Source organism: Leptopilina boulardi, unplaced genomic scaffold, assembly GCF_019393585.1.
Source record: "Leptopilina boulardi isolate dan_hultmark-lab unplaced genomic scaffold, ZJU_Lbou_2.1 LbouV2_150, whole genome shotgun sequence".
Taxonomy (NCBI): Eukaryota; Metazoa; Arthropoda; class Insecta; order Hymenoptera; family Figitidae; genus Leptopilina; species Leptopilina boulardi.
Window position 1 is genome coordinate 1,579,938 of NW_026137697.1, and position 26,627 is coordinate 1,606,564.

The window sequence follows — 26,627 nt, forward strand, 5'->3', positions numbered from 1 at the left end:
TGACCCTATATATCAATGTTAGAGTTTCTTCGATTTAATGCACAAATTTCTTTCATTCAAAGAAAATTTATTTGTTTCAAACAAATTATTTTTGATTCAAAAAAAAAATTATCTTCGTTTCAAAGAAATTTGTTATTTAATTATTATAATATTAATTCAAATAAATGTTTCTTTGACCCTATATATCAATATTAAAATTTCTTCGATTTAATACACAAATTTCTTTCATTCAAAGAAAATTTTTTTGAATCAAAGAAAAATTTTCTTTGAAACTAAGAAGATTTTTTTTGTTTCAAAGAAAATTTTATTTTGAATGAAAGAAAACAAGTCAAAGAAATTGGTTTCTTTAAATCAAAAAAATCTTTTCTCTGGGTGTATTTATGAAAAATATTCCCTGGAATTTTCGCAAATTTCCATCAGTATTAAAAAAAATTTTCTGAAATAAATTTAAAAAAATAAATAAATAAGGTTCTTTAAATTCTGCCGCGATAGTGTAACGAATTTACACAGGTAGCTACAGTCTAATTTGAATAAGATAGTAAGAGTATACCCTTTCGATTCTTCAGTACATTCCCTTTTATTCCTTTAATTGCGGTGAATTTCTTTTGAACCTAGCCGATGTAAAAAACGAAAAAATATTCCCAATGATTTATAATTAGAATTAGAAAATAAAAGAAATTTATTTCTAATTCAGAAAAAATTACAAGCAAATTTTGTTTTTACTTTATATATATACATATATACAAGAAATTCAGATCAGTGGAAGCAAAAAGCATCGGAACCTGAGCTATTTTCTTAAACGTCTTAAATTCCAACTAATAATTGAGCAGCTGAACGGTTGGGCGGGGAAGCAGGAATTATGCAAATCGCGTTAAATCGAGATCGTATCCTGAGGCCGCGACAAGGAAGGAAAAGGATGATGATGAAGAAGAAGAAGAAGAAAAAAAAAGAAGAAGAAGTAGACGAAGAAGAAGAAGAAGAGCCACGGAAAAAGGAGACGAATGGATCAAGTAAAAAAGAAGGGAGAGACAAGAAGTGAAGTTAAGTGCAAAACTTGCCCCTGCATTGTGATTGTATTGTAGAGGTACCTATGGGCAAAATGTTCAGTCTCTGACCACGAAACAACCAAGCCAAGTCTTAAAACCCCTCTTATATATACCTGTCCCGAAGAATCAACAGGTTGCTCGACCTCCACCTGCCTCTCTCATTTGCGGGCCACTGCATGAAGCACCACTCCTTTCGTATGCTTTTGTAATGTCGTTAGTTCAGACTCCCGAGATGAACTGTTTGGCTTCGAAGCCAAGCAAAAAAAAAAAAAAAAAAAAAAAAAAAAGTAATAAAACACTCCGAAAAAAAAAAATTGTCGATGAATGCCATGCACGCACTTGCTCCTGTCGCCTCGAACTCTGTCTTGATATATCCAGAAGGCAAACATCAGGGTTTCAAAATGGTTTTCGTGGTTGGGTGCATTTAGGCAAAATTTGAATCAGTGGAATTCCAATATCAATGAAATATGATTCCAAATGTTTGAAATAATATATTCAATACTTAATCAGCGATGTTGAAGAAAAATACAACCTAATTCTAGAAACGATTATTTCAAAAAAGCAATTTCTAATATATAATAAAAATACAAAAAATATCTAATTGCTTCTATTTTGGTAATTATTACCGTTTTCATCAGTAACGAACATTGAAGAAAGAGATATGCAAAATAGGTTACTGAAAAAAATTATTTAATTTAAATAATCGATTACTTTACTATTATCAAATAAATATTTATTCGAATCGAAGAATTTATATTTAAATTAAATTAACTGGATTTAAAAAAATAATTTCTTTATTTAAATCAATAATTTCTGTATTTGAAACAATAAAATCGGTATTTATAACAAAAAATATTTAATTTGTCTTCAATAATAATTATTTGGTTCAAGTAAACATTCATTTAGTTTAAGTAAATATTTATTTGATAATATACAAGTAATTATTTGGATCAAATAAATATTTTTTTCAGTGTATTAAAAGATAATTTCGTGAGGTTTAAAAATAAACTGTAAATAAAATTTATTTCATTCAAATAATCCTTCACTTAACTGCTTTCAATTAAATAATTATTTTTATTAAATAATCATTTAATAATAATTATTATTATTTGAGTCAATTAAATGTTATTTATTTCAAATACAGAAATTATTATTCCAAATGCAGTTTATTTAAATAAATAATAAATAAATAAATAGATAATAATGATGATAATAATAATAATACATAAATAATTATCATTTGTTTCAAATACAGAAATTATTAGTCAAAGTACAGTTTATTTAATTCAAAAAAAATATTTAACAAAAGTAAATATTTGATAATACTCAAAGTAACCAATTATTTGAATCAAATTTTTTTCAATGTTATTAACCCTTTTGTAAAAAGAAGTTAATTTTCAAATTTTCTAATAGTAAAACAATTACATATTATAATTGTTTTTGAAAAAAATCACTAACCTCAGTCTGGAGATATATTTTTTGAAGATTATAAATATGCCGGAAACACACGCGCGATTTAAAAAAATTTCGAACTCTCCCGGAACAAAAAATTAAAAAAAAAAACACTTTAATATAGTTTTCAAATTAAAATCGCACAAAAATTACACTCACAATGTGTCTAGACAGGTCAATACGCGAATTACAACTGATTAAATTACCTTTTGGATTTTCCGTTGTGTTATGATTTTATGACTTTAAGGCATTCATTTTCATTTCAATGTAAACACACACACACACAACTCGGTTTTGCGCAGGTATAAAAATTGTTCCAAATATAACTACGAAATTATTATTTTTAAATTTAAATATTTCAATATAATAACATTGAAAAAAAATGTATTTATTTTAAATAATCGATGACTATTATCAAACAAAATATTGAACCAATTATTTGAATTAAATATTCGGATCAATAATTTCCGTTTTTAAAACAAATAAATTGACTCAATAATTATTTAATACAATTTTAATATTTATTTATTAATAGTCGATTATTTGATTCAAATAGATTTTTTTTTATTCATTGTAATTATTTTGAAAAAAAAACAAAATTGTAAGACAAAAGCATTTTTAGATAAATCACAATTTGTAAATTACACACATTTTAAATTATTGATGAAAATTGGAAAGAAAAAAGGATTTTCCAGAATTTACGTATCGTTGATATGCTTCAACGATTGAAACTGTCTTATAAGCAAAAGTCGTGGGTGAAAACGACCAACATCGAGGTGTTTATTCCTCGATAGTGTCACTATATTTAAGTGGATCCACGTGCTTTGTGCGCACGCATATTCTTATAAACGAGAAGAAAAGCTGTGCTGCGGTACAATTTGGAAAATTCCTAAATTTATCCGATTTTTTTTTTTGAAAAAATTAATTTTTTTCCCTTTTGTAAGAAAAAAATTTTATATAAAATATTTTTGAAAAAAAACAAAAGTAAAAAAAGAGCATGTCAAAAAATACAACTAAATTTTTTGTAGGAAAATTTTTCAATAAAATATTTACCTAAATAATGAATTTTCATTTTCAAGAAGATTATTTCAAACTAAATAGTCCTCGGAGATCCCTATTTTCAAGTTAAATTTCCATTCTAGAAAATGTGAAAATTAACCGTAAAAATAGACCGAGTTCTAAAAAGTCTGAAACTGGAGAATCCTATAAATCCTGTGTCCTTAAAATCCTGTGTTCCTTTTTTACTTTTGCCCTTATGTTTGAAGTACGTGACACCATAAGCCATTGAGGATGGAATCTAAAAAAAAAAATTAATATAGAAAGCTGTAAAAAAACAATTTCAAATTTGCCAAAAATGGCATCGATACTAATCCTAAATTAATCGAATACAAAAATCTTGAAAATATGAAAATTGGAAAAGATCATCATGAGGATCATATATAAATATATAATAATAATTATAATATGATATAGTGAACCAGTTTAGAAATTGAATACTACCTTTGATAACATCTTACGGGAGAAATGTAATTAAAAAGAATCATTAGAAAAAAAAAAAGAAAATGAGGAATGAAATTAGTTTCTATTGCCTTCCTTAATTAAATTCTATCAGTTTCAAGTTACACAAGACTACATTCAAGATTGAAGAAGGTTGTTAATTAATTTTTAAACGAAAAGCATCTTTATCGACTGCCATTTTTGGCATGGGTTATATGTGCTCACTGATCTTCGGGACTTGAGTGCAATTTTATTAGTATATATAAGCATACATATATGGTTGATCGCGATCTCAGATTTTTCCTAGACGAGGACAGGGACGTGAAGGTCCTGTGTCGTCAAACGGGTTTCGATATATACTCGAGGTTCTGCACGCATAAATAAATAATAACCGGAGCGACCAATAGAGATGGGAAGACATCAGCTTATCTCAATGTCAATGCTCCTAACTTGTTACATTCATTAGGGTCATTAACATTCGATAGGCGTGGGAGCTAAAATCCTTCACAATTCAATTGTACAAAAAAGAATTTTTTCAAAAAAAAATATCGAGTCTTCTAATTAAGTCCTACAATTTTTAATATTTAATAACATTCAAGAGAAGACATTTGAACGTTAATAAAGATGAAACATAAAATATACATTTTGTCCTGAAAGGTTATGGATCAATAAGAAAATCATAAAAAAAATTTTTTTTTTTACTAAATTGCGTAAGGGAAAAATTATTTTTCGATATATAAAATATAAAAAAAGAAACCTAATATTATAATAAAGTCCTTTGGAAAAATATTAGGAGTTTTTGATTGGTATTTAATATCGCTTTACTTGGCGTCTACTTGTCCGAAGCGGATGCATAAACGAGTCGTTAATGTCTCCAAAGACGTCGTCTTATTCGCGACCCTCGACGCTCTCATTCGCCGTTAATTGGACGACATTTCGCGGTGCTCTTTATATTATGCCGCGCGTGGCCTATCTCAACGCACACGCATAAATTACCACGATTATCGAGACCACGATTTCAGTGTAAATTTCCATCAACTTTTATTTCTTTTTTGCAAACTTCATTTCCATGTATTTTTTTTCAAAAAATGCAAATTCATTATAAAAATTTTTCTAAATTTTCCACGATTTTGTAATAGAAAAAAAAGTAAAGGGTGGGTCAAGATTGAGAACTTTGCTACCGTTCTGTCGGTTCTTTTTCTTCTTCTTCTTCTTTTCGACCCTCACCCATGAAACTTTCTCTCCTACTCTTCCTTTTCCACTGTCGCCTTCTTATCTTCTATCCCTTCTCTACACTTTGTTTTTGAGTTCACTACCTCTTTTCCTCTCTCTACCCATTCTACAAGAATTGTTCGATTGTTTTATTGCTTTTTATAAACGCCGCCACCGCGGGCGCTTCCTTTGTTGCAAAGATTCATTGTTGCACCGCAAGAAAGATGTGAATTTTAATTTGATATTGTCTATAATATTATTTATGTCTGAATATAGTTTTCCATTATATATTATTTAAATAGAATTTTAAAAAAATTTATAATTATAAAATTCGTCGATTCCTTGGAAATGTAGAAGTTTTAAAAAAAATATTCAGACTCCCTATGACTTGCGCACTTGAAACTTTAAATCAATATCCTCGTATATCCAGTTCATCCCTGGAGATGAAAGCATCAGTTACCATTTGTTTCTAGTAAACGATAAAAGTAAATTAACAAAATGTATCTCTATACAAATTTTTGAAATAGTGTAATTTTGTGAATTTTAAATCTTATAATGAATCAGTAAAAAAATAAATCAAACATGGATAAACGTCTTTCACTTGGAATAAATGCCAGTATTCTTCTTGTTTTAATAATATTTTGTGCTCTATTATCTCTGCCTTTAAAATATTTATTTAATACAAATTATAAAGAAACTGAATCAAAAGAATTTGAATTATTGGAAAAAAATGAGGAAATTATTATTGAAGAAAAAAAAGATTTTAAAAAAATGAATATTTGTCCCTTTAACTACGAATTTTGGATGAAATCATTATTTATTACAAATTATGATCAAAATTGTACTGAACAAACAAAAATTAAAGAAGAAATTCAAGTATCCCTTTTTGAAGAAATTGACGAAAATAAAACAGATTTAAAAACCAAAAATAATGAAATTCTTTCTTTGTACGAAACAAAGAAAAAGGAAATAAATAATAATAATAATAATGAACAAATGAATAAATCAATTCCTGTTGCAATACATATTCTTGCAATAATGCTTGTCGTTTCTGTGATTGTGGCAATGGTTGAGGTTGTGAGGATTCGCTTCGCCAGGGATAAGGTACAACGTCGCAACAACATCCGTTAACACAAAAATAATATGGGATTAATATATTTGTCTAAAAAAAAATTAAGGACTTGTCAACAACTGGCAACGTCACTATGAGGAGGGGATCAATTATTAATTTAATGGCTCAAAAGAAGGAAATGCTCAAAAGTCAACGCTCCCTTGATCTTCAAGCAATGCATCGATCAACAAGACTTCTTGGTAGGTTAAAATTAATTTTCACCATATTTTAAATTATTATTTATTTTTTTTTTTAATTTGATTCACTACTACGAAAGAAGAAACCGAAAAACGAAATTTTTAAACATATTATCTCAATTAATAAACCATTGAATGCCTCTAGGAATGAAATCAGTATCATTACAAGGGCGAAGAGGTCACGTACCCCGTGGGCCTCGTGCCTAGGGATTATTAAAACGTAATATAATAATATAATTTCACAAATTTGTTTTACTAATCTTTTTTGTAAAAATATCTGTTTTATACAAAAAAATTATATTGCCCCTTTAAATTCTATATTTTATAATTTATTTCACCATTTCTAGGTTATTTCCATTGTTTACTATTATAAAACACAACCCAAAAAGAAAAATTTTCAACAATTTACATGCATTTATCAATTAAATTATTTACCTGTTTTATACGATGTTTTAATACCAATTTTTGTCGCCACTTATATCCTCTGTATATATCTAACTGGAATTTTCTACTTTTCAAATAAGTAGGAAATAAACGTCCATTTGAAGCACTGAAAAAAATAAAAAAAAAAAAAGTAAGGTTATGAACTTTAGTAACTTGCGGCTAAAAACACAATTGATGCGCGGTATTAAGTAATCCTAACCTCACTTTTATTTTTGCATAATTGTCACACTAAAATGTAAACTATATAACAAATTTAAAAAGTAGAAAATATTCAATGTACATTTTTTCCTCAGCGCCAATGTTCATATATTACACTGTATATTTCCTACACTATTTCCTTGAATATCATTTTTCATTTTTAAAAATCTTTATATTAAAAATATTTTCTAGGTAAGACGTCTTTCTTTCGTCGTTCGTCTTTTCCAATTCAAGATATCACGAAAATTATTCACTCAAACAGAGAATTATCAAAATGGTCCTCCATTGACACGGAAGATGTGATTAGTAATCATCGCGCACATTTAATACGACGTCAATAAGGTAATTTCAATTATTTTCAAAAGAAACCTCGAATTTGACTTTATCTTATTAATCAATTTTGTATAGATTTATTAAAACAAATTACCTTTTGTAGATGATGATTCCAAAATCTTGAAATTATGAATATATCATCGGATCGCGAAATAAGATTGTATTTATTGAATAATATAATGGTAAAAAGAGTTTGCACGAGATTAATAATTATTTGCAATTTCTGCAAAAATTTGAACATTTTCTTTTATTTTCAGGAAAGTAACACTTCATCTTCTACTTGTCAATAATAACAAATACTAATTGCAACTATGCAAATGTCCGTTATTTTGGTGGGATTTCTATCACCCCCCCCCCCCAAACCTTCTCTGATTGGCTGAATTCAAATTCAGTCAAATGCTCTGAACATAGGAATGAATGTTGAGAACCCCTGTTTTGTCACGACAAATCAAAACTCGTTAAATACTTTTAAACTACCTCTACAAATTTTTCAAAAATTAATAATTAATGTTTCAAAACGTAAATAAGTTATATGTTTTTTCTAAATCAATTTACTATATATAATTCTGTGAATAAATGTATATAATAAAAAAATCTCGTAAGAATCAAAAAATTTTATTTTCCTTACTTTTTTTTAAATTTATTATTTATGTATCAAAATTTACTATATTATTACTATTCTACTTTATATTTTTACTTAAAAGAAATTTTTAATTAGAATAATTTTATAAAGAATATAAAATATTTATAAATAAATTTAATTTTACCGCGTTTTCATGTGCTTCGATTTTTTGTTCACAAAAAGATAGAAAGATGGTGCTGTTATCATCGATACAGAGACAGTTGAGTTTCGTTTCTAATATACTGTGTATTTTATGATTTTCTATTATTGAAACGCCGATATAAATTTGATTCATATGTTTAAATCATCAAAAAAAAAAAAAAAATTTGTCATTAAAAATTATTTAAGTGGCGTCGTAATTATTTTTTATTAATTAGTGTTAATAAGTCTACAAGCTCTGCCAGTGATAGTGGCTCAATAACTAAAATTAATTTTTTTTCTTTGTTTATTAAACACACCATTGTTTAAAAAGGACTGATGGCAACGGTCAATTGATGACAAATAAAATAAAAACAAAAATAAAATGGACTTTTCAGTCTTAGGTCACTATGATCCATCATTAGACGCAACTGCCGCTGTTGTTGAACAAGATTTATTGTGTAAGTTCTACTTGCATTGTTTTGATTGATATGTACTTGTTATACAAAATTTGAACAATAGCTTTTTTTTTGTTTTTTTACATGAGAACTCAAGATATTGTTAATAAAATTTATTGTAGATAGAGAGTTTGAATTATATTTTGATTGTGTTTACTTTAAATTTGAATTAAGTTTTTTTAAAGAGGGAAAATTGATTAAAAACTAGTTAAGTAGGGTTAGGTTTTACTTTTCCGTATAAATTTTTTTATTTTTAATAACATTTCTAAATGATGTTTATTATTTATTATAATAGGGCAGGATCAAAATTATGAATTACCTGGAAATGGATTTGTGCCTACATCAGAGCAATTTGGTGAAGAATTTTCAGGAGCCGAATATCAGGAGACACGAACATTTTTGGCTGATGGAGGAGATAGATTTGGAGTGTCTACTATTTCTTTTGATTCAGTGGAAGAACTTTTATGGATGGGGAATCAAGGGGTATTTTAATTATTTATTTTTTTAAAAAACGTAGTTTTTTATTCAATAATTAAACTTTTTTTTACTATAGGGTCACGTAACATCATATTATGGGTCTAATTTACAAAAATATACCTCATTTCAAGTGCATGCAACACAAGAAATTCGTCAAATTCATCCTGTTGATGAGGGAATTTTAGCATTAACACAAAGTATGTTGCGTTGTCAGCTGCGACGTGGTATTCCAATATTTACTCATACGTATGTTCGATCTCAATTTAAATTTACACGATAAAATATTAAATATATAATTTGTTTTGTTTTTTTTTTTTTGTTTTTTTTAATTCTAGATCGACAAATATGATTGATATGCAGTGTATATTACAAATTTCTCCCACAAGATTATTAATGGGTGGTCATCAGGATAAACTTATTGATTTTAATCTCACTAGAGGAAAAGAAACTGGATTAGTAAGTTTAATTGTTAATAATAAAAATTGAAAATTTTAATTTACAAATTTCTTATAGGTCAATGTAGGTGAGAGTGGTTGTGCAATATTGAGACAGCATAACAGACTTATATGCGCTGGTAATCCTGCAGGCAGGATTGATCTCAGGGATCCTAATACTTTGTCGATAGAACATACACTTGATACTCATAGTGGTTCTTTAAGTGATTTTGATGTACAAGGAAATTATCTTGTTACTTGTGGATTCAGTAATAGGTGAGAAATATTTGAGATAGATAATTAATAAGAAATTTTTTTAATTTAAAATATAAATTTAGCCTTCAAGGAATGTCTGTTGATCGTTTTTTGATGGCATATGATTTGAGACAAATGAGAGCATTGAGTCCTGTTCAAACTATGGTTTTTCCATTTTTACTCAAATTTTTACCGAGCTATTCCAGTCGTATTGCTGTTGTGTCACCACTTGGACAAATGCAATTGCTTGACACTATTTATGCGAATGTGCAACCATCAGTGACTTGTTTATATCAGGTAAAAAAAATTAATAATTATTTTATTTGATAATTATTTTCATTTTATAAATTAATTACAGGTTGCCACTGGAGGGGCAATGATATTATCTTTCGATGTTTCTCCCACATCGCAATGTCTTTCATTCGGCGATTCTGTGGGTTCAATTCATCTTATGTCGACAAATAATCCAGAGCCTCAATTTAACACATTCTCAAGGTTAATAAAATATTTCATAAACTTTTTTTTTTGGAAAACATTTAGGAATTTTAATTTTTTTATTTATTTTATATCCTTAGACCTACTGAATTTGCTGATCCAGTTGAAACACTACAGCCTTTTTCATTTGACGATAATGAAACACCATTAAGTTCTATTCCAATGATGTACACTGGTCAAACACTTTTTAGCGATTGGCCTGAGGAATTTATTAAACAAGTATACAGGTAAATGAAACTTTTAATATTAATATAATGTTGTCTTGAATTTTATTTCCCTATTGAATTTTATTTTACAGAAAATCACCGCAGATTGATCAAGAAATTTTGAAAACAATGAAAATGCAAGGACCCATTGGTTATGCGCCGAATCCTCAATCATTTCGGAGAAATCAAGTGAGGAAACAATATTCTCCCACTCTACTACAATATTCTCCACTCCTTCTTGAACATTCATAAATTTTATTTCAACTTTTAAAATTATGTTTGAACCAAATTGAAATTCAATTTTATTTTGTTTTAAAAAATATTTTCTTTTTTTTTTTTTTTTTTTTGTTTATCAATATAAAGATAGTTTAATTTACACTATCTAATTTATCGTTAAATTGTGTGCGTGTGATAAAGCACAAAAATTTTTCCTAATGAACCAAATGTTTACGATAATAAAAATATTCTACTTTTGCAAATGATAGTGAGAAAAAAAAAATTAGTATTGAAAATAGTGCCATTTTCTATTATAGTCACGCAATTAAAGACTGATGTAAAGTATTATGATAATTGAAATTGAGAACGTGATATTATTTTTGTAAGATGATTTATTTTTTTTTTTTTTTCATTGATTCTCCAATTTTCAATTATTAAATAAAATCTCCCGTGATTTACAAGTCAAAAAAATTGTAATTAAAAGTAGATTTCAAATCTAATAGAAAAAAAAAGTTATCTCTTGAAAAAATAAAAATCTAGAGAATAAACAGTTGCATGAAGCAAAAAAAGTTTTAATTATACAATGAAATGAATTACATTTATTTTTGCAATTTTTTTTTTTTTATTTCTATACATATAATTATATTTAGGAATATCGCATAAATAATGTATTAAATAAAGTGTATAAACGAGTGAAATAAAGGTTATATGAGATCGTCATAAACCTGAAGTAGTTAATTTGGTTCTTATTTATTTATTTTTTTTTTAAATTCAATTCCCATGCGACTGTGAATAGGTATTATTTATTTTCTAGATAACTTATCTTTTTTTTTTTTTTTTTTAATGAACAATTTCCAAGTTTTGTGATAAAAATAAATAATACCTTTTTTACAGATTCCATATAATTTGGAAAAGCGGCGAGGTATAGTCACAAAATTATTTGGCAATGATTCACGAGCTAAAATGGATGATGGAACATTTGTGGCTATACCAAAACGATATCGTAAAACAGAAGTAAAATATTCATTAAAATATTATTACGATGAATTTGATTTTGAACAATATAATCGATCGAATTTTTGTGGATTGGAATCAACACTTCCAAATAGTTATTGTAATTCAATGCTTCAAGTAAGTAAACTAATAATAGATATAATATTTTTGGAAAATTGAATTTTTTTTTTTCTACAGATGCTTTATTATTGTGAACCAGTGAGAATATCGTTGCTTTCGCATTTATGTCAGAGAGAATTTTGTCTTTCTTGTGAAATGGGTTTTCTCTTTCATATGTTGGATACTTCAAAAGGAATTCCTTGTCAAGCGGCAAATTTTTTACGAGCTTTTAGAACTGTTCCAGAAGCTTCAGCATTGGGTTTAATATTAAATGATCTTCATCCTGAAGCTAAGAGAAAAGTCAGCTTAATAAGATTAATTCAGGTAAATTTTTAATTTTTTCGTAAAATTTTATTTATATTTTTATTATAATATTTTATATTGCACAGAGTTGGAATAGATTTATTTTACATCAAATGCATTATGAATTGTTGGAAACAAAAAAACGACAACAGGAAAAAGAAGAGGAAACAATGCGTTTAAAAATGGAACCAAAACATAATGCATTTGTTTATAATGAACATGATTTTCCGAGTATTTTACAAGATCTTGGTTCACGATATATAAACAATGAGGAAGATAGAAGAAGAAGACGAAAACAAGATGAGGATGGTAAATATATGTGGATCACATCGAAAGGTAAACACAATTCATGTGTAACCTTTGCATTGGTCACTATTTTGTGTTTATTTTTCAATTTTCCCGCTAATTTTTTTTAAGTGTTTTACCTTTATTATATTTTGTAGAATAAATTGTAGTGATAGAAAACAATTTATCCTGTACTTATGAATTTTTTTTTTGTTATTAGGATTCCTAGCTTTTTTTCTTTTTTTGAAAAAAAAAGAAATAGAAGAAGCCGTTGTAGATGCTATTAAAAAGTTGCTTTGTTTTTTTAAAATATTATTATTTTCTTATTTTACAATCATTTTTATCTATTATTTATTTACAAAAATTTAGATGATAGTGGCAAGAAATCATCAGATGAAAATGAAATCCGTGAAGAGGAATCAGAAATAAGTCGTGTTTTTGGTTCGGAACAAATTCATATACATCGTTGTTTAAAATGTGGACAAGAAGCTTCAAAACATTCCATTATGTTGCTGTGTAATTTAACATATCCTGAGACAGCAAATCCTAGTAAGAATCACATAAATTATAATTTTAATTAACTTGTAATATTTATTAAAAAAAAAAAAATTATTACAAATAGCGGAAGAAGTACCATTTTCAAAAGTTTTGGCTCGGAGTTTAAAACCTGAAAAAGTCACTCCGGCCTGGTGTGATAAATGTCAGAAATTTAATCCCACTTTACAATTACGGCATTTAACAAAATTACCGCAAGTATTAGCGTTAAATTGCGGCTTGGATACACAGCAGGATAAAAAATTTTGGCAAAATCAAATGGACATTGTTGTTAAAAAAGTATTGAATGGTGTTGAAGGTAGCAGTCCAATTTCAAGTCCAATTCCATCAATTGCCAAACCATGTCGTTATGGAATAAATTGTTCTCGTACAGGTTGCCGATTTAGGCATGTCGGTCGACCTCCTGGTAAAAAAATTGTTTTCCTTTTTTTTTTTTTCTTTGGAAAAATTTATTTCAATGTGTTTGTGTTTTTTTTTTCAGAAACATCATCACCATCATCATCTTCTGCTTCTGTATCAAGCCATCTTTATTGCACACATTCCTGGATACCTCAAAATTTAGAGATAACGTTAGATGAAAAACGAAATTTACACGTTACAAAGCTAGACAATAGATTAAATAGTGATTTAGAAGATAAGTCAAAAATATCAAAAGATGATAAAAGTCATATGACAATTCAGTTAGCAATGGGTGAAACAAACGATAAAGAAAACTCCGATTCTCCAAAAGTTCAAAAAGTTAATTACGAATTAAGTGCAGTAATTTGTTATATTAATGATAAAAATAATGAAGATCGACGTAATCTTGTTGCATTAATTCGTGTCGGAGAAAATTATCACGAAAGATCAAATGGAAATTCTTCATTTCAATGGTACATTTTTAATGATTTTTGGTAAGTATTTTTTTTATTTATTTTCAATTTAAAAACAAAAAATGGAAAAAAAAATTTTTTAATTTTATTTACAGTATATCAGCAGTTTCACCACAAGAAGCTGTGTGGTTTAATCTCGATTGGAAAGTTCCGTGCGTTCTTCAATATACAGCCAAATCATCCACTGAATCTGCTCCTTTTATAAGTCCACAATGGACATTTGATGTTTTTGGTGAAGATAAGTGCATTGCCCGAAGTGGTGGAACAAGAGGAATAACATTTACTCCTCTTTCTGCCGATGAAACACCCAAAAAAGGTGATTTAGTGGGAATTGACGCAGAATTCGTTACTTTAAATCAAGAAGAAGCTGAACTACGTAGTGATGGTAAAATTTCTCAAATAAAACCAAGTCACATGTCAGTGGCTCGAGTAACATGCATTCGAGGGTAGGTAATTTATTTTTTTTTTACTAAAATTATTTTCAACTTTATTTTCAATTTTATTTTTATTTTCAGACAAGGTCCACTTGAAGGAACTCCATTTATTGATGATTATATAAGTACACAAGAACAAGTAGTTGATTATTTAACCAAATTCAGTGGAATTCAACCTGGCGATTTAGATGCAAATTTTAGCAGTAAACATCTCACTACGTTGAAGTCAACTTATCAAAAGTTGCGATTTCTTGTTGATAATGGCATTATATTTGTTGGACATGGACTTAAAAATGATTTTCGGTAATTATATATTTTTAATATTACTATTTTATTTTTCTCAATAATTTACTATTATTATTTATTTTTTTTTTTCAGAGTTATCAATTTGGTAGTTCCACCTGAACAAGTTATAGATACTGTTTTATTGTTTCATTTACCACATCATAGAATGGTATCTCTTCGATTTTTGACATGGCATTTTTTAGGTAAAAAAATACAATCGGAAACACATGATTCAGTAGAAGATGCTCGAGCTGCACTTGAACTTTATCAAAAATATAAACAAATTGAAATTCAAGGGAATTTATCGGAATCTCTTAAAGAACTTTATAGTGTTGGTACACAATTGCAGTGGAAAGTAAGTAAATAATGCTTTTCTTTCTTTTTTTTTTTGTTATCAATTGAATTTGAATTGAGAAAACAAAAATTAATTTTTAGGTTCCAGATAGTTGATGTCGAAAAAGAGTTACTGAAAAAAATTCAGTAACAGTCGATGATTGTCGATTACAAGAAAACTCCGTCTTATTGTTAAATATTTAACAAAACAAACAAACAAAAAAAAATGTAAGAGACATTTCTTACTGGCCCATGAATTTTTTCATATTCTAAGAATATTCTAACAGTCTCAGACACAATTTCTGTTCAAGTACAGATTTTTATTATTCAATGTGTCTAATTCTTTTAGATTTTCTTGGCAAAATGTGTGCTGTGTATGTGTTAAGTATCATTGTTTTTTAATATTATTATTATTTTTTTTTTAATATAAGTTCAGATAAAATAGAATTGAACGATAGTGATAATGTTTTGTCAAATGGGGTAATTCTTTACGGGTAATTCTGTCGACCTTAGTTTTAAAGAATTTTTTTAATTTGTTTATCTTTTTTCTATTATTGTGAAATCGCTAATGATAATTTCTTATAAAGGAAAATTAATATCTTTATTAAAGAAATTATTCAAATCAGAATCAGTATAGTACATTGTGAATCGTTAAAAAGTATATCTTTTTAATGATTATGAACTGATGTAATTTGTATGATAGGAAATGAATTTTACAGTAATTTTTTTGTATATATACATTTTTTTCACTTTAACTTGATCTAATTGTAATTTCTTGTTTTAAATGAAATTACTTATTTATATTTACTTTATATCTAGAACTTAAATGAAAAAAAAATAACTACGATTAAAAATTAAAACATTAATTAAAGAATTAACTGGTAATTAATTATTTAATCGGTGCTGAACACCTTAAGATTTTTTTTTTATTATTTTTATAATGTATTTACAGTTTATATACTACTTTTCTATTGAAATGAAGATACACTTAATACTTAATTAAATATTACTTTTACTATTTATATTCTTAATTAATGTTTGTTACGTAATTATTTATATATGTAATTTAAATTGTAAAAAAATATTTTCATGTGATTATACACAACAGAAAAGTCATTAAATTTTTAATATTTTTCTAGAGTCAAGAATATAATTTAAAAATATTTATTCTTTTTCACTGAGTATAAAACATTGATTTTGTGATATATTTTTTGTTTTTTTAACTTAATTTTTGTCTTAATATTTCTTTTCTTTTTATAAACGAAGAATTATATATATATAATGTATACTGAAAATTCAGACGTGTTAACAAAATAGATATATATACGTTGTCTATATTGTGGTAAATGTAAATTTATTTTTTATAAGAATTTTTCATGGAACTGAAATTATTGTTCGTTCAACAGAGACATTTACAAAATTTTTAAAATTCTTTTATTTTGAAGAAAACTAAGTAAAAAAAAAAATATATATATTTTGATACATTAAAAATACACCAAATCATTCTATTACTTTTTATTTTTCTTCATACATAATGTTTTGAAAAATTTTGAAAATGATTATTCATCAAATTAGACTATGTAATCTATATATTTTTTTAATAGGTCAACAAAATGAATTATTCTTATGTATCTTCGTCAATGTAAAATACAAATATTGTAAGGTCGACAAACATTTTTGTATTTTATCGAATTTTATCATTGCGATTTCGCTTTTAATAAACGATTAATGAAGAAAAATTAGAATTTATTATTTTTTAGTTAAAAATATTTAATAATGAAATAGTTATTCTATAATTATTTAAAAAAAATTTTAATAGCCAAAATTTGACATAAGGATATAAGGAGATCATTGAATTAATATTATTTATTTTAATATTAAAACTTAAGTCTGTATATACATGTCATTTTTAAAAGAGACCGAAATTCTTTACTCAGTATTGCATTACATCGTATAAGAGTTTTAGTGATTAATAATTTACAAATTGTACACACATACACATAGGGCATACGAAATATATATAAATATATGTCTATATTTCGAATACACTATATACGAGGCGTTTATACACATGGATTTTTTAAATAAATAATACAATTCTCAATTGAAACTTACAATTGTTATTATCAAGTTAAGTAAAAATGCACTAACAAGAACAAATTTTAATACACAATAATTAAAAGTTGTTTTAGATTAAAGAAAATTATTTTTTAGGCCGAAAATTTATTTGAAATTAGGGTAACTGCACCAGTGGTGGATCAATTAAGCCTACTAAATTTATTATTTTGACTTTAAAGGTGTACAGATTTTTTCAGATGAAAAATATAGGGTAATCTTTACAATAGTATGAATTAACAAGTCTTCCAGGACACTATCGTGTAGTTTTCGACCTGCTTGTAACGTTTACACCCCCTAACACCCACATTCAACAATAAAATGACATTGCTCCAGTCGTGGATCATTTACCCCTTTACACTACACAAAAATAACTTAATGATGTAAATTTTTTTCCAAAAGTATTCTATATGGAAAGAATTGATTACTTTCTACTCTAAAAATTAAAAAAATTTAGACTAAACAATTATTTTTTAAGATTTCATGTGAAAAAGCATAAAATCAACAATTGTTGTATTGCTTTGTTTTCCTAAATATTTTCAAATGATTTTATTTCATAAAACTTATCTATACACCTCCCCTAAACGATTGAAACATTTAGTTCAATTAGAAATAGCTTATTTTAACCTTTTTAACGCTGTTGATCCACCATTGGTGCCTGATCCACCACTGGAGCATTTACCCTAATTTGTCAATTAAATTAATTTTATGATTTATAAATTCAAATATATTATATTAGTTTGTTATTTCTTTTTCGATAATTGATTATTAATTAATAATTAAATTTCAATTATATTAGATATATAAAAGAATTCATCTACAATAATTAAAAAAAAATTCATCTATAAGTACATTTTTAAAAAACTTTCTGTCACTATTATCATTATCATCATCACCATCAACATCATCTTTAAATTAAAGATTAGTAAATGCCTATTGCCCTTTGAAACATAAAAAATAAGTTCACATCACTTGTTCGGTTAAAAAAAAAACAACACTTTATTTGTGGTGTGTTTTTTTTTTTTGTTATATTAATCTCTTAAATATATCACTACATTATTATAATAATAATAAATTTCCATTTCATTGACAATTTTCGTTTGATAACGTCACGCATTCCTGCAACTGACAGTACAAAAATATTATTTACATATAACAACGTCGATAAAGACTTATTGTCATTGTCCCGACAAAGATTCATGACTTAAAAATAAGTAAGTTAAAAAACTGTTTCTGACTAGAAACTTGTAAAATCGAGCTGCAGGAATCGAGAAGAGTATTCATTGGCAGTTTAGCAAGTTGTGTTTTAAAAAAAAAATAAAAACACAAATTTAAAAAAATTTTTTTTTTGTTAATATTTTATACGGATATTAACAATTAGATCGATTACTTTGAAATTTATAATACCTTCACATTCTGTTTTCAACTAATTTTTTTTTAAAATAATAGAAGGTATAATTAATTTGTGCATGTTATGAAGCGCATATGATTTAGTGATTAAAAAGTGCCAATTAATTACTCTTCATTTATGAGTAACATTTAAAGGCACTGTTTCGGTTTTTTTTTTTTTTTCTAAATCAAAGAGCTTAATGATCATCCCCATGGAAATGGCCATTTCGATTTAATGGTTGTCTTTCAGGAGCGTCTGTTGGCCTATTTCTCTTAAAGAAACCACACTGAAAGAAAAAAAAAAAATTAAATTTTTGAGAATAAAAATTTGATTAAATTCTTTATAAACTAGAAAAATTAATTACCTTATGAAGTAAATATATTAATAGCAATAATATGATGACACCTGCACAGGCAGACAGGACAACAACCCAAAGTGGTACAACATCAGCAACTGGCGGCGGTGCAGTGGGTTCAACATTCGTAAATACCTCTTGACTCTTAACATTTTGTTCAGCAACATTATTAAGAGCAGCAAATCTTGTTATTCTCGTTAAAACTTGAGTTGAAACTTGAATTGGTTCTCTATAGGCAACTTTCTTTAAAGTAGCCGCTTTAATTCTAAATTTCAAACTTAAATGTGCCTCTTCTCCTTTCTTTAAAGGACCCAATTCACATTTTATTTGAAAACAACTTGCACGCTTACAAGGATTTTTGGTAATATCATAAGTAACTGGATCTAATTCATTCTTTAATGATAATCCATTAGAATTATCATTCATATCAGTTTCACGTCTATGTCTAATATTTCGTTCATGTGATTCATATTGTGGATTAATCCAACTATCTCTAATCGGTGCTTCACTATTTCTCGTATAAACTTTAGATTGAATTCTTTTTTCATTGGTGCGCATTTCATCATGACTATGTGAACTGTGATATTCCTCTCCAATATCTCTCGAAGATTCTGTACGCCAAGAACTACCCGATGAATGACCATAAATTTGTCCATTTTTATATGGACTATTGTCAAACGACGATTCCTGAGGAGAACTAGTGTAACTATAAGTTCTAACAGTGGAATAAGTGGAAAATCCTTCAAGGGCAAATCTATTGCCATTATTCAATTGAATATAAGCTCTATTACCAGGTCCAGCAATAAGTTCACCATCAACGGGACCAAATCTATGACTCACTGGACTACCAGGATCGGATAATACTCTTTGTCCTAAATTATCCTCAAGGGGAAATTGTGTACCATCTTGAAAGACAATACATTTTTGACCAGTTTTCATTGTACCTATTCTTCCTCGGAAATTAATGAAATTCTTTCCATGTCTATTATAGGCTGAAACTTTGTAGGTACCTCTCGATATATCAGAAAAAAATTGCTCAAGATCTTGTGTTGATGTTATATTTCTCATTCGAATATTAATATCAGATGATCCAATCACTTCCTCACGATCACCACTTATTTCATCATCAAAACGTGAATTAGTCAACACTCCATAACCTTGATGTCTTCGTGATTCTTCTCTATCTTCACCAAAATGACGTTCAGTTCCATAAATTGTACTTCCTCGTGAATTATTATAATCATAATCCTCCTCATCATTCTTCTCCTGTTGTCTAATACGCTCTTCTTCCGCCAATTTTTTTTGATTAATTCTTTTTAATTCGTCAAATTTCTTTTTTTCTTCATACAATTTACGTTTCTCCTCTTCGAGTTCCGCGCGTTGTTTCTCAATTTCCTGTTGTTTTAATAAATCAAAACTTGAACTAACTGGAGAGACGGTAATTTTTCTTTGACCATAGGAATAATGTTTTGAATCATTACGTCCAATATTATCATCTTTTCGATAAGATCCACCGCCAAATCCAGCTGTATTTAAATCATAATTTCTCGAACTCTCAGAAGTGACAAATATTTTCTTTTCTTCACCACCAAGTGTGGTGATTTTATCTTGATAATTATTATTATTTGAATGTCTTATTTGATTGAATTCAGAACTATCGCCAGTATTTACCTCTATTCTTCTTCTATCGTCAGAAGAATCATAACCTTTTTGAACAGCAATACCACCACTTGATTGCTGATAATGATGATCTTGATAATGTTGATGATTATATCCTGAACTACCATATAAAGAAGAATAACGTGTTTTCGCCGAGTCAGTATATTTAAGATGATGATAATTATAATCAGCATTTACACATTTAATTGTTCCTTGTGGTTCCTCCATTAGATAAAGTAAATCATCACCTCCAAGTGTTTTACCCGGCCATGTTACAAATACATCAGCACTTAAGAAATTAGATGGTCCATTATTTCTCACCGTGTAATTATGAACAATTGCTGGTCCAAATTCAACGTCAGTTGTAATATTTTCCGATGTATAATTTTCGGGATTATAAAATAATTCTTTTGGTCTACTTTCACCCTCAACAACAAGTTCAAGATCCACCCAAACGGGTATTTTAATAGCCTCATGATTATCACGTACAGTTGCCGAATTTTCCAAATTTGTTGTATTAACTTCCATTTTAAAATCAAAGGTCGCATTCATATTTTCAGCAACAATTGGTTCGAGTATTGTTTTAAATTTCACCATTTTACCCCTTGGCATTGGATTACCAATATCACAACGTAGAATATTATTTTGATTTGGTGCCAAACATTGCACCAATACGCCAGTATTGTTAAATTGTTCAAAATTTATATACTGAACGTGTGGTGGTAATTGAAGATAAAACATTGCTTCATAAGCATCTTCACCTAAATTTTTAACTGTAACAGTTATATGAAAATCTTGACCAGATCCTAAAAGATATTTCTCAACACTTGCACTTGACGTGAGTTGAAGATCAGGAATACAAATATTATCATCACCACAATTTTTCCTAATGTAGATTGAATCTTTCAAAGATGTTGTTTCCGCCAAAACTGGACGTAAAGGCGTATCAGGACTTCTGGGTCGCATATCTGGTTCTCGATTTTCAGAAAGTGTGAGACGTGCCTCAGCATCAATACCCGTTAATTTATCACGTATATGAGGAGTTACATAGACTCTAAAAATTCTCGACCACTGTACACGACGCTCAAGTGTAACATTCTTAATAGTCATCACATTTCTTCCCTCTTGTTCAATAAAAAACATTCTTGGATTTTTAATCTTAACTGGATCCAAAATTAATTCAATATCAAATGTCTGATGAGAATAATCGGCATCGTATTTTAGAAAAACTTTTAAAAACATACACGATACTCTTTCACTTCCCCTTCTTATTGCACAGTCCTTATTATCAAGATTTATTCCCGACATTTTTGAATGACGTTCAAAAAAATATTCAACTTTACAATCGGCTCGTATTACTGGTCTAGATCTAAAAAATAAAGCCGCATCTGAATCATAAGCTCCAACAACTAAATCAGGATATGTATTTTGATCCAAATCCTGTCCACCAGCAATTGAAAATCCAAAAGTTGCGAGTCTATCCTTAAGATCCGTGGAGAAAATAACTTGGGAATATTTTTCTCCAAGTCCATCTTTTGAACCACGATAAATATAAACTGCTCCTCGACCCTCTGGCCCAGCGTACGGTGCACCAATCGCAATATCTCCATATCCATCGTGATCGGTGTCACCCAAGAAAGCTAAAGAGAGACCAAATCGCCCCCTATTGAATTCTCCATCCCTAAAAAATGAAAATAAAATTTATATTCCCTTTTTTTAAATTATATTAATTATAAAAAAAAAATTTTACCGAAAATCTTTTTTATCGAACAAGGCATTTGATTTAACAGCTCGATATGCAATGTAAACTCTTCCAGTTTCAATGACTTCTAAATTACCCGGCAATGTGAACATTGGTGCACTAATTATCAAATCATCAAATCCATCTCCATTAAGATCACCAGACGCCAAAGCATAACCAAAATATCCTCCCATTTGTTCCCCAGTAATATTTCTATAGTTTTTCATTTGAGAATCAAATAAAGCCACCTGTAAATAAACAAAAAAGAAGATCAATACAAATATGAAATAAAAAAGAAAAATTAGAAAATATTTTTTAGAAACTATATTTCGATTTTCTAAACAATTTCTCTACTTTTAATATACCTACTTGTCCCATAAGATTATTCCCACGTGGAATTCCAACAGCAACATCACTTTTTCCATTTCCTTGATAATCTCCTGAAGTTACTGAATATCCCATATAGCTATCATCGTCTTGTGGGCTTCCTTCTTTCGTCATTAAAACTTTTGTTCGATTGTCCAATCCATTATATGAATACAATTGTCCTGTGAATTAATCAAAATATGTAAAAATAATAAAAAAAAATTATTATTCAATAAAAAATTATCTATTTATGAAACAAGATAGGTTAGAATTTATTCTTATAATTTTCAATTTAAACCATAACAAAAATCACACATTTCATACAAAAAAAAAAGTATAGCATATTTAAATTTTTTAGTTTTTTTTTTTAAATTAATAATAATTCTACAATAAGAATCAAACGCGATAAGCAAAATTACTGAAATCGTAGTTAAAACTAAATAGCACCATGAGCATTATTAAAATGTTAATATTTCGAAAATATACTCCTCTTCGCTATAGGCATATTAATCTAATTAAATAAAATTAATAAACTAATTATATAGGCTCCGATGTTGGTCTCGACATCGTAATGGATTTTTTTTTTTTTTTTTAATATGGTATTATTAATGACAACACTATTAAATTATAAATTATTAAGGTATATTGGTTGTGACGAGACAGATCATATCTCTTTGCTCTCCTTTTAGTTAATCAGCACTGCTTGTTGCGCACGAAGCTGTAATAAGCACGCCAACACCTGTTAGACATGGCCACCCTTTGGCTCACCTGGCAGTCATTACTAATATTCAATAATTACAAATAAAAATAATTTTTTCCGATTTAGTTAATTAAAAAAAAAAAATGCAAACACACAAACTCTTCAGGAGCAAAAAAAAAACAATAAATAATAATTTTTTTTTACTAATCTAAATTTATAATATAAAAAAAATAATTTCAAATTGAAAAAAAATTCTTCTGATTTTTCACTGAAAAATTTGATTAGCAAATGTTAATAACGCTAATCATTGAAAAAAAAAGTATATAAAGCCAAATAAATCCGTTAACAAATTAATCGTTAAAGCAACACTGCCAAGCAAGTAACAGGGTAGAAAATCAAAAAAAAAAAAATGAATATTACATGTTAATATGAAAATGATTTTTAATATCATGATGTAAAAATTAAATAGGACGGGAATTTTTTTTTAAAAAAAGCAATAAAATAACTCAGGGGAGGACCTGTAAACTCATGGTACCTTGAAAAGCACCTAATCGTGTATCATCAGGACAAAATTCGAACTTCGTTTGACTGTCCATTGAATATAGCTGACCTGAAATGTATTTAACATATTTCTAATATATTTTCATTATTATAATTGTCGCATTATTATTTACAATCAGTTCTCCATTTTTCTGGTCTAATAAAAATTAATTCCTATATTTTAATACTTATAATTACTTATATACTATAATATTTAATAATCTAATATATTAATTAATATTTCCATTGAAAAAAATAATACAGATATATTTAAATGGGAAAAATTTTGTTTTTTTTTGAAAATTTATAATTATATGATTTATTATTTTCATTTAATTAATAGACTACTTAAAAAGAGAATATATTAAATAAAAATTACCTTGCCAATACCAACTTCCTGGGGCTCCTATGAAAAGTCTTTTACCATCCTGCAAACAAATAATTATGCCAATTAATTATTATAATCATATATAACTTATTTAAAATTTCAATAATAGTAATAATTATTATATAATAATAAAATGCTTGGTCTGTCAAATTTTGACAATTCTGTTTCTCATTTTTGCCAAAGTTGTATAATTGTGTTTCCAAATTTCGGAATAAGTTTCTTTAAAATTCCAAATTCGAAAATTCAATTCACGAAGCTGAAGTACACAACCTTTATCAACGAAATTTTTTTAAAAGTTGTATATTAATTCAAAAATTGTACAAAAAATTTATGATGAGAAAAAAGATGCGCCAGGAAATTTCGTACAAGATAGTAATTTGAAAAAAATTTATTTTTAAAAATTAATTTTTAAAGTACCAGGGGCCAACGAATACCTATTAAATATTAATTATAAAAACACAGGCCTCGAATCAACTTAAAGACACAAAAAATTCGTTTTAGTCGATTTATATTCCAAAAAAAAGTGAGATTTGTTTTTTATTTTAACAAAAATATTTTACCGATTTTTAAATAAAAATTTTTTTTTTTTAATAATAATCCTTTTCGAAGGGTTAAAGTTGAAATTTTTAGAAATAATTAAATTTCAAAAGATATTGTTAATTTTCAAACAATTATTAAATTTTACAGAACTAAAAATAATTTATCAAACAATTTTTGGGAAAATATTTTTTAAATTTAATTGAATTTTTAAAGATTTAAAATTGAGATTTTTTAAATTAATTTTTTGTAATTAAAATTTTAGATGATTTCACTAAAAATTTATTAGAAAATGCGGACAAAATACAATAATTTGAAAATCATTTTTAATTGAAAAATGGTTTCAGATAGTTGAATTTTCAAAGAATATTATTAAAATAGTTAAAAATAATTGAATTTCCTTAGTTATAATTGAAATTATTAAATTTCAAAAAAAAAAAATTTTCGATGGAAAATTTTAGAAATAATTAAATTTTTGATGCTTTTAAATTCAAATTATTAAAAATTCAATTAATTTTGAATTCAAATTTTTGGGAATAATGAAATTTTATTTGATTTTAAATTTGGAAAATAATTGAATTTCAGTTCATTTTGAATTGAAAATTTTGGAAAATAATTGAATTTTAATTGAAATTTAGGATAATAATTTAATTTAAGTTCATTTTTGATTGAAAATTTGGATAATTAATTTTGAACAGAAATTTTAGAAAATAATTGAATTTTATTTCATTTTAAATTGAAAACTTGGTAAATAATTAAATTTTAAATTGAAAATTTTTGATAATTATTGGATTTTTCATTGATTTTGAATTAAAATTTCGGGTAATAATTGAATTTTAGTTTATTTTGAATTGAAATTTTTAAAAAATAATTCAATTTTATTGTGACATTTTTAATTGAAAAATGGTTTCAGATAGTTGAAATTTCAAAGAATATTATTAAAATAGTTAAAAATAATTGAATTTCCTTAGAGTTATAATTGAAATTATTAAATTTCAAAAAAAAAAAATTTTCGATGGAAAATTTTAGAAATAATTAAATTTTTAATGCTTTTAAATTCAAATTATTAAAAATTCAATTAATTTTGAATTCAAATTTTTGAGAATAATTAAATTTTATTTGATTTTAAATTTGGAAAATAATTGAATTTCAGTTCATTTTGAATTGAAAATTTTGGAAAATAATTGAATTTTAATTGAAATTTTGGATAATAATTTAATTTAAGTTCATTTTTGTTTGAAAATTTGGATAATTAATTTTGAATATAAATTTTAGAAAATAATTGAATTTTATTTCATTTTAAATTGAAAACTTGGTAAATAATTAAATTTTAAATTGAAAATTTTGGATTTTTAATTGATTTTGAATTAAAATTTCGGGTAATAATTGAATTTTAGTTGATTTTGATTTGAAATTTTTAAAAAATAATTCAATTTTATTGTGATATTTTTTTTTTTAATTATAAACAATTGTTAAATTTCATAAAAATTTTAATTGAAAAATAATTTTAATATAATTGAATTTGTGATGTATTTCATTAAAATTATTAAAAATAATTAATTTAGTGAAGAATCATTTTAGTTCAAAATTTGTTAAATAATTGAATTGAAGAAGATCTGAAGAAGATCTACATTTTATACTAAAAAAAATGTATTTTATTTACATTTTTTTCAAATGTAAAAAAAAATGTCGCATTTTATTAAAATAAGTCGATGAAAGTCGTATTTTTGAAAAAAGTCGGAAAAAGTCGTATAATCCGAGGCCTGTAAACATATAATTTTCATTATTATCATCTAATATGTAATAATATTCTAATAAATTAAATTATTATTGATAATATTAATCTTTAATTTCTTTATAATAAA

At 26.5% G+C, this 26,627-nt stretch overlaps 4 protein-coding genes across 13 annotated transcripts in view; 2 read left to right on the plus strand and 2 right to left on the minus strand.

Moving 5' to 3' along the window:
• The window catches only part of LOC127276577 (uncharacterized), a 124,263-nt gene extending 116,927 nt beyond the window's left edge, over nucleotides 1–7,336 (minus strand). Inside the window, exons 1-2 of one of the 7 annotated variants that reach the window (XM_051297110.1) lie at nucleotides 6,951–7,336; nucleotides 3,552–3,795 (exon numbers count right to left, since the gene is read on the minus strand). In XM_051297110.1, coding sequence (XP_051153067.1) covers nucleotides 3,552–3,570 — 19 coding nt within the window. In that variant the 5' untranslated portion in view covers nucleotides 3,571–3,795; nucleotides 6,951–7,336. Of the gene's footprint in view, nucleotides 1–1,159; nucleotides 1,177–2,504; nucleotides 2,676–2,704; nucleotides 2,882–3,147; nucleotides 3,264–3,551; nucleotides 3,796–6,950 lie in introns of those variants that run through there. The other 6 variants (XM_051297109.1, XM_051297113.1, XM_051297114.1 and 3 more) reach the window with 6 other exon arrangements.
• Nucleotides 5,616–7,638, plus strand: LOC127276581 (uncharacterized). Of its 2 annotated transcripts, none has more exons than XM_051297125.1 (4): nucleotides 5,616–6,311; nucleotides 6,386–6,518; nucleotides 6,661–6,735; nucleotides 7,350–7,490. In XM_051297125.1, the coding sequence occupies exons 1-3, from the start codon at nucleotides 5,790–5,792 to the stop codon at nucleotides 6,720–6,722; spliced, it is 717 nt and encodes a 238-aa protein (XP_051153082.1). In that variant the 5' UTR covers nucleotides 5,616–5,789; the 3' UTR covers nucleotides 6,723–6,735; nucleotides 7,350–7,490. The 2 variants fall into 2 exon arrangements, with proteins under 2 accessions (XP_051153082.1, XP_051153081.1); XM_051297124.1 differs by lacking the exon at nucleotides 6,661–6,735 and adding an exon at nucleotides 7,594–7,638 and having other exon boundaries at nucleotides 5,617–6,311; nucleotides 7,350–7,499.
• Nucleotides 7,639–8,370: 732 nt separating this feature from the next.
• On the plus strand, nucleotides 8,371–16,726 carry LOC127276573 (PAN2-PAN3 deadenylation complex catalytic subunit PAN2). Of its 2 annotated transcripts, none has more exons than XM_051297101.1 (19): nucleotides 8,371–8,711; nucleotides 9,004–9,191; nucleotides 9,262–9,431; nucleotides 9,521–9,641; nucleotides 9,699–9,895; nucleotides 9,958–10,171; nucleotides 10,233–10,369; nucleotides 10,450–10,596; nucleotides 10,668–10,764; nucleotides 11,686–11,922; nucleotides 11,983–12,228; nucleotides 12,294–12,543; nucleotides 12,862–13,041; nucleotides 13,115–13,453; nucleotides 13,529–13,940; nucleotides 14,015–14,365; nucleotides 14,435–14,656; nucleotides 14,732–14,993; nucleotides 15,074–16,726. In XM_051297101.1, exons 1-19 carry the CDS (start codon nucleotides 8,636–8,638, stop codon nucleotides 15,086–15,088), a joined length of 3,861 nt encoding a protein of 1,286 aa, XP_051153058.1. In that variant the 5' UTR covers nucleotides 8,371–8,635; the 3' UTR covers nucleotides 15,089–16,726. The 2 variants fall into 2 exon arrangements, with proteins under 2 accessions (XP_051153058.1, XP_051153059.1); XM_051297102.1 differs by having other exon boundaries at nucleotides 8,372–8,711; nucleotides 12,294–12,516.
• Nucleotides 16,727–16,822: 96 nt separating this feature from the next.
• Nucleotides 16,823–26,627, minus strand: part of LOC127276571 (integrin alpha-PS2) — a 36,341-nt gene continuing 26,536 nt past the window's right edge. Inside the window, exons 6-11 of one of the 2 annotated variants that reach the window (XM_051297099.1) lie at nucleotides 24,217–24,265; nucleotides 23,833–23,907; nucleotides 22,601–22,779; nucleotides 22,241–22,479; nucleotides 18,841–22,171; nucleotides 16,823–18,762 (exon numbers count right to left, since the gene is read on the minus strand). In XM_051297099.1, coding sequence (XP_051153056.1) covers nucleotides 18,673–18,762; nucleotides 18,841–22,171; nucleotides 22,241–22,479; nucleotides 22,601–22,779; nucleotides 23,833–23,907; nucleotides 24,217–24,265 — 3,963 coding nt within the window. In that variant the 3' untranslated portion in view covers nucleotides 16,823–18,672. The remainder of the gene's footprint in view (nucleotides 18,763–18,840; nucleotides 22,172–22,240; nucleotides 22,480–22,600; nucleotides 22,780–23,832; nucleotides 23,908–24,216; nucleotides 24,266–26,627) is intronic. The other variant, XM_051297100.1, reaches the window with a different exon arrangement.

Excerpts from the sequence above, each read along its gene's own strand:
- LOC127276573 (XM_051297101.1), top strand. The coding sequence starts at position 8,636 with ATGGACTTTTCAGTCTTAGGTCACTATGATCCATCATTAGACGCAACT. Across the intron at positions 13,042-13,114 it reads TCCTGAGACAGCAAATCCTA|CGGAAGAAGTACCATTTTCA; the intron begins GTAAGAATCACA and ends TATTACAAATAG. Across the intron at positions 14,657-14,731 it reads GGACTTAAAAATGATTTTCG|AGTTATCAATTTGGTAGTTC; the intron begins GTAATTATATAT and ends TTTTTTTTTCAG.
- LOC127276581 (XM_051297124.1), top strand. The coding sequence starts at position 5,790 with ATGGATAAACGTCTTTCACTTGGAATAAATGCCAGTATTCTTCTTGTT. Across the intron at positions 6,312-6,385 it reads TTCGCTTCGCCAGGGATAAG|GACTTGTCAACAACTGGCAA; the intron begins GTACAACGTCGC and ends AAAAAAATTAAG. Across the intron at positions 6,519-7,349 it reads TCGATCAACAAGACTTCTTG|GTAAGACGTCTTTCTTTCGT; the intron begins GTAGGTTAAAAT and ends AATATTTTCTAG.